The 7374-nt window shown below is 58.4% G+C and overlaps 1 protein-coding gene across 1 annotated transcript; it reads right to left on the reverse strand.

The window, feature by feature from the left end:
- On the reverse strand, positions 1–6848 carry PLA2G2F (phospholipase A2 group IIF). The gene is made up of 3 exons (XM_061394559.1): positions 6060–6848; positions 4585–4694; positions 1–1492 (listed from the first exon to the last, which is right to left on the reverse strand). The coding sequence occupies exons 1-3, from the start codon at positions 6245–6247 to the stop codon at positions 1320–1322; spliced, it is 471 nt and encodes a 156-aa protein (XP_061250543.1). The 5' UTR covers positions 6248–6848; the 3' UTR covers positions 1–1319.
- Between the last annotated feature and the right edge of the window lie 526 nt (positions 6849–7374).

Below are 7374 nucleotides of genomic sequence, written 5' to 3' on the forward strand. Positions count from 1 at the left end.
AGACATCAATGCTGGCGCCGTCGGGAGGCGGCCTGCCGGGCCTGGCCCTCCGCCCTCCCCAGCCGGCAGCCCCCCGGCCCGCGGGGCCCTGTCCCCAAGGCTCCTCCGTCCCCTTCTCCTGCCAAGACCGCTCTGGTCTGGAGTCTGGTCCCCCCGCCGTGTCTCCCCGCTCCCCCCTCCTTTCCCTGTCCTCATCCTGTTCCCCGTCTACCCCTTCTTGAATCTTCCCCACGGCCTCCTGCCTGGCCCTGGTCCCTCCTGCCTCTGTCTCCTCCTCCTCAAGCTGGGTTCCAGCTCTCGGCGCCCTCCGCATACAGCGGGATTCTGAGTTGACGCTGCAGCCTTGTCCCTCCTCGTCCAGGGAGAGAGGCTTCTCGCCCATTCCACTCCCTGGCCTGGCTGCTGTGTAGGGGGAGGCGCGGGGGAGGGCCTGGCCGTCTAGACCGTGACCCTTTGGCCTGTGTGTTTGTCAGAGACTGGGGACGCTGGGGTTGGGGCTTCCTCAGAGTGCTCAGGGCTGCAGAGTCGTGGCCAGGCTGTTCCTCTGAGCTGAGTGGGTCAGCGGGAGAGGCAGGAAGGCCTGCCTGGGGGTGCACGTTTGTGTGTGCCCCCATCTGGGTCCCTGTGGACCTGGGGCAGGGTGGGGGTGGTGCATGTGGGTTCTCTCAGGGCCCAGGAGCCTGCTTAGAGGCTCTTTGGGTCACTGAGGCTGGACTTCAGGGCTGGGACCCAAGCCCTGTGACTATCCGATCTGGGCCGGGACTCATGTGCCAACGATGAAGGCCAGGATGGGGCCACCTGCTCTTTAACAAAGCTCCTTTAACAATCCTGCTCCCCCCAAAGCATGGATCACCCCGACTCATCCTGCAGGAGCAGCGAGGGGCCCCAAGAACCCAGACCTGTGACCAGCACTCCGTCTGCCTGGGAGCTGCCCCTAGGATGCACCGAGCTCTGGGCCCGTGCGGCTGCTGCAGGTCTTGAAAACCCTGGGATCCACCCTTTCGTGCCTGGCTCAGTCAGCGAGAGGCCCCTCTCAGAGGCCCCCCATCCCTTCCACACTTGGGGGAGACCCCAACAAGGCACGCGCCACCCCCTTGCTGCATCCAGGATGAAGCCACACCCAGGGCTGGGCTTGAGGAGCCTGGTGGCCAGGGCCAGGGCCCAGACCTTTCTGAGTCCTCTGGACCACCGGAAGGCTCCCGGGGGAAGGCGGCCAGACGCACCGGGGGCTCCCGATCCACCCCCACCTCCACCTGCTCCATCCGCCTGGCCCCCAGGGCCAGAGCCTCCTCCCAGCTCCTCCGCCAGCCCCAGGGGACCTAGGGCGGCACGGGGGACGGCTCGTAGATGCTGCAGTTGGGTGTGGGGCCCTGGCAGTAGATGTTGAGATAGTTGCGGTACTCCTCCCTGTATGTCTGCTTCTGGAGGCACAGAACCACGCTCCTGTCGCACTCGCACGTCTGCTTGTCACACTCGGTCTGGTTGAGCTCGCCTGTGGAGAGTGGAGCGCATGGACCCTGAGATCACAGGGGCCTCTGAAAGTGGTCCTGGCCAGCCGCACCATCGTCCGGGGGCCCACCCTGGGCCTGCAGGCGCAGGAGATCAGGGCCGGGGCCCAGCCTCTTGCATTCCCAGCCCTCCAGGTGCCCCTGATGTGTGGGAAACACACAACCACGGGAGCCCAACAGGACAGTGTTGAGTTGGGGAAACTGAGGCTCAGGATGGGGTGTGGCTTGCCTAAGTCACCCAGCAAACCTGGGGCTGAGCTGGGGTAGAAACTCAGGTGTCGGGAACTAACCCCCATCTCCACCCCGCCCCCTCCCCACTTTCTACCATCACAGGCTTCCTCTCTTCAAGCCCAGAATCCCAGCACCCCCACTCTGGAGGGCGCTGTGGTAAGGATGGAGGGAGCAAAACACTCGTGAAGAGTTTAGCTCAGTGCCTCCCACGGAGCAGACGTTGTTGTTGTTACTATTGGCCTTCAGAAATCATCTTCCCCTGAGTTCTCGGCCTCGGGTGAGCTTTAGGATCACCTGCTTGTCATTGTTTGTTCTGCCGCTAAGTCGTGTCTGACTCTGTGACCCCACGGACGGCAGCACGCCAGGCTTCCTTGCCTTTCACTGTCTCCAGGAGTTTCTTCAAATTCATGTCTGTTGAGTCGGTGATGCCAGTCAGCCATCTCATCCTCTGTCACCCTCTTCTCCTCTTGCCCTTAATCTTTCCCAGCATCGGGGTTTTTCTAATGAGTCAGCTCTTCACATCAGGTGGCCAAAGTATTGGAGCTTGGGTCACAGCATCAGTCCTTCCAGTGAATATTCAGGGCTGATTTCCTCTGGGATTGACTGGTTTGATCCCCTTGCAGTCCAAGGGACTCTCAAGAGTCTTCTCCAGCACCCCAGTTCGAGAGCATCAATTCTTTGGTGCTTGGCCTTCTTTGTGGTCCAACTTTCACATCCATACTGGATGCGACTACTGGAAAAATCAGAGCTTTGACTATATGGACCTTCCGTCAACAAAGTGATGTCTCTGCTTTTTAATATGCTGTCTAGATTTATCATAGCTTTCCTTCCAAAGAACAAGCGTCTTTTACTTTCATGGCTGCAGTCACCATCCGCAGTGATTTTGGAGCCCAAGAAAATGAAATCTGTTTGGAGGGCTCCTAAAACAAAGGCTATCCCACCCCACCCCTAGAGATTCAGATTCAGTGAGTCTGCGGTGGGGGCCTGATATCTGCATTTCTAACAAGTGATGCTGATGCTGAGGTTCAGGGAACCCCTTTCGAGAACCACCCACTAGCCCAGTGGTTTGCAAACTTGCAAACTTTCTATCAGCAGAATCTTTTCTCTGACGTGAAACTCTTTACCAAAGACGAATATCTCAAGCACCTGAAAGAGAAGCCACTTGAGCTACAAAATACATCAAAGAGCCAGCTGGACCACTCAGGGATACCTCCCCATCACTGCTCACAGCAGCTGACCTGCTGGTCCCAGAACTCCCCAGAACCCAGTGTGAGAGCCACAGCTCAGGATGGTCCACAGTCTTAGGGGTTGAGGAGGGAGATTTGATCTGCTTAATGGACTCCTGCTCAAACAGTGCCTCCACTCTACATCTGAACTGCAGCATCTGAGTACCACTCAGCCCTGGGCTGCCAAGGGGCACCAGCAGTGCTTGGGTCCCCACCAGACTCTTTACCAGAGAACAGGAGTCTTGAGTTGTTTTCTTTTTTGCAAAACTGACGTTGCTCGTGAGCTCTTAGTGAGGCATGACGCACAGCCTGGTTAATGTAAGGGGACAAAGGGAGCCTGGGGCTACCCAGGGGACACCTGCTGGCCCAGGCAGGAGGCGCCACAGGCGGGACTTCTGGGCTGACAGCTCGGATGTGGCACCACTCGGGTGGGGAATGACCGTGGAGAGTCTATGGCAAAGTGAGGGAAGCTGCCAGGCCTGGCTCCAGCATCTCAAATCCCTAGAAACACTGGGTGTTGTACCATGGGGCCACCTCATCTACTGGGGTCCCCGAGAGAGAACTAGAAGGGAAGGGGTCTGCTCAGATCCAAACCCCTCAATGTACCCATGGGGAGACTGAAGCGAGGTGGGGAAGGACCCTGCCCAGGGCCACATGGGGAGGAGATGCTGGCCAAACCTGGGTGTCAACACAGGACTCCCGACTCCCTGGCCAGCCTGCTACAAAGTCTCAGAATCACCCAAGGATCTGGTTAAAAACACAGAGAACTGAGACCCTCCAAACTTGACCCACTGAATCAAGATTGCTCTCTAAGTTCTCCAAAGCTGAAGTGGGGACTGAAGAATCAGGGTGCCCATTCAGGTGGGGGCCTCAGAGGGCTTCAGGGGGATGTGCCAGAGCCTATTAGATTCAGCAAGCAAGCAAACAAAAGCAAGGTGTCCAGTGAAATCTGAATTTCAGACAATAAACGTTTCAGTATAAGTATATTCCAAACATTGCATGGGATATACTTATGCTACTTCTTTATTTTATACTAATACTAAATAATTTTCTGCTAAGGTTTAGTGTAAGTATGTTCCATGCACTATTTGGGCTTCCCAGGCGAACCCGCCTGCCAATGCAGCAGGCATAAGAGATGGAGGTTCGATCCCTGGCTCGAGAAGATCCCCTGGAGGAGGGCATGGTAATCCACCCCGGTATTCTTGCCTGGAGAGTCCCATGGACAGAGGACTCTGGCAGGCTACAGTCCATCAAGTCAAATGGAGTTGGACACTAATGAAGCAGCTTAGCACGTGCGCGCGCGCGCACACACACACACACACGCAGTATTTAGGATATTTGTTGTTGCTGTTCAGTTGCTCAGTCATGTCTGACTCTTTGCGACCCCATGGACTGCAGCACGCCAGGCTTCCTGTCCTTCAGTATCTCCTGGAGTTCACTCGAACTCATGTCCACTGAGTCAGTGTAAACTTCCATGAAAACACTTTTCATTGTTTGTCTGAAATTCAGAGTTACTGGGACCTCCTGCATTTCATTGGCAGCCCTGCCCCCGGCACAGGCTAGGGGGATGGCTGGCAGTTCAGGCTTTTCCTGGGGAAGGGGTGACGGGGGGCACTCACTGCAGACGATGTCAGTGTCGTTCTCGATGGTGTAGTCGTAGTGGTCCACATAGGTGCGGCAGCCCAGGTCAAAGAGCTTCTGGTAGCAGCAGTCATGGGCATGGCAGCACCTAGGGGCAGGGAGGGGAGAGTAGGCAGACGTGGCCAGGCTTGGCCCCTCTCCCACTGGCAGTGAGCCCTGCCATGATCAGCTGTTCCCATCCCTCACGTAAGACCTTCAGACGGTGGCCCAGAGAGGGCAGTTACTTGCCGGAAGTCACACAGCCAGAAGGAGTCAGGCCAGTGCCTGGGGATCAAGTCCGTGACCCCCTCTCTCTGTCCTTTCCCCAGAGCTCCGGCTCTCCCCACCTTTGAGCCCTGGCTGCAGCTGTAGGAAGGGCAGGGTGGGAGGGAGGGGCCTGGGTGAAGTCCACAGTGGAGGAGACCGGCCAGATGCAGGGGCTACTCCTGGCTGTGCAGGATGGCCAGGGAGGGACCAAAGTCTGGAGGGGTAAGTGGGGCTTGGGGGTGGGGGACATGGAGCCACTGCTGATGTGGCTGTCCCATCCCCTCTGGTGAGAGGCAGGCAATTAGTCAACATGCATTTATGAAGCCCCCAGGGATGCCAGACTCATGCTGGCTGCTTTGGGTTGGGGAAAGGAGGAGAGGACAAGCCACGGCTTCCAGGAACTCCCAGCTGATGGAGGAGGCACAGTCCTGCTCTCCAGGGCCTCCTGTCTGAGCAGGCAGGGGTCTCAGCCCTTGCTTTGTCCAACACAACAGTGTGACTGTAGCTCTCATGTGTGTTTGAAAGAAAGTGAAAAGAAAAGTGAAAGTGAAGTCGCTCAGTTGTATCTGACTCTTTGCGACCCCACGGACTGTAGCCCACCAGGCTCCTCTGTCCATGGAACTTTCCAGGCAAGAGTACTGGAGTGGGTTGCCATTTCCTTCTCCAGGGGATCTTCCCGACCCAGGGATTGAACCCAGGTCTCCCGCATTGCAGGCAGACGCTTTACCATCTGAGCCACCAGGGAAGCCCATGCGTGTCTGGGGACAGGTCAAAGGTTCCGCTGAGAATGGGAATTCTAGACCTTGGTGCTGGGAAAGATTGAGGGCAGGAAGAGAAGGGGGCGACAGAGGATGAGATGGTTGGATGGCATCACCCACTCAATGGATGTGGGTTTGGGTGAACTCGGGGAGTTGGTGATGGACAGGGAGGCCTGGCGTGCTGCGGTTCAAGGGGTTGCAAAGAGTCAGACACGACTGAGCAACTGAACTGAATGCCTCCAAGCCCAAGACCTTGGAAACAGACAATAGGAAGTGTCCCAGACGGTTGAGGAGAACGTAGGTCAAATGTCAGGCTTCTGGTTACAAACTCAGCACACAAGCCTCCTCCTTGGGGTAAGGGCCTTCCCCCACCACTGGGAGACTGGGGACGGTCTGACCTGGGCTGTCCCCGCCCAGTTCTGAGCGTGGCCCAGCCTCTCGGGACCTACCAGTCCACCTCGTCCATGGGCAGGCCGCGGCCCCCCAGCCCGCAGTAGCAGCCGTAGCCCACGAAGGACAAGATGGCGTTCCTCCCAGTGACCGTCTCCACCATGGACTTGAGGTTGAGCAGGCTGCTGCGGGCTGCAGGCAGGACTGCGAGAGAGAGCCGAGGGGTGTGGTGAGCTCCCAGCCCCATTCGTGGCCGCTCCTGCCCACCTGGCTGGGGCCAGGGGACGGGAGACGGGGGCAGGGGAGGAGGGCAGAGCAGAAGGAGGCAGCACTCCACAGGGTGCCCCGTGCGGTGCTCTGCCCACGTCCTCACACCGAGCCCCACAGCCCCCAGAAGAAAGTGGGCCCTGCCCGCCGCCCTTCCATGCCCGAGTCCATCAAGTGCTCACTGCAACCCTGTAAAAAAAAAAACCCATTTTACAGATGAGGCGATCGAGGCCCAGAGCATTTAGCAACTGGCCCAAGGAGACATTGTTGAAAATCAGTGGAGGCAGAATTTGGACCCAGACAGGGAGAGCCGAGTGCCTGATACACCCTAAGGGGCTTGCTTCCCAGATGCCACGTGCTCTTCTGAACAGGGTTCTGGGCCCTGCTGCTTTGGCCTGGCTCCTGGGCTCCCAGCAGGGCCTGGGGCGGGAGCATCTCAGGGTTAATCCGGAGACAATTGGGTGTTCTGGACACACACGCACGCGCGCGCGCACACACACACATGCACACACACACACACACGTGCACACACATACACACGAACGCACGCGCACACATACACACACGCACGCGCGCACACACACACACGTGCACGCACGCACGTGCACACATGCACGCGTGCACACACACCCGCACACACACACACACACGCCCAAGTATACATTTCTTCCCCTTTGTCCTTGTCTCACAGGCGGTGCCACAACCCTTCAGATACCAGCAGACTCCCGGGGTCAGCTTCCTGGCGCCCTTCAGGCCGCTCACCCCGGGGCCATCTGCTGCCCTCCTCTGTCTCCCTGCCTCCCGGGCTCCCAGGCATGCTGGCTCCCGGCTGAGTCAACATTGAGCCTGGTGTTTGGGTTCTTACCTGGGTGAGGCTGCGCACCCGCCCCCCTGCCCCCCATTACCACACAGGCAGGAGGGCCGCTCTTACCCCATTTTATGGATGAGCAGCTGAGGCTCAGAGAGGTGGTTTGCCCCATGCAGCCTGGAAGTGGCAGAGCCCAGACCTGGACCCGGGTCTGTGACCCCCCAGGAGCTGGGATGCCAGCTCACCACCCCTCACCCCTGCTGCCTCCCCCGGGAGGCTCCTCCAGCTGTGCCTGGGGC

The sequence above is a fragment of the Bos javanicus genome, chromosome 2 (genome assembly GCF_032452875.1).
Source record: "Bos javanicus breed banteng chromosome 2, ARS-OSU_banteng_1.0, whole genome shotgun sequence".
NCBI lineage: Eukaryota > Metazoa > Chordata > Mammalia > Artiodactyla > Bovidae > Bos > Bos javanicus.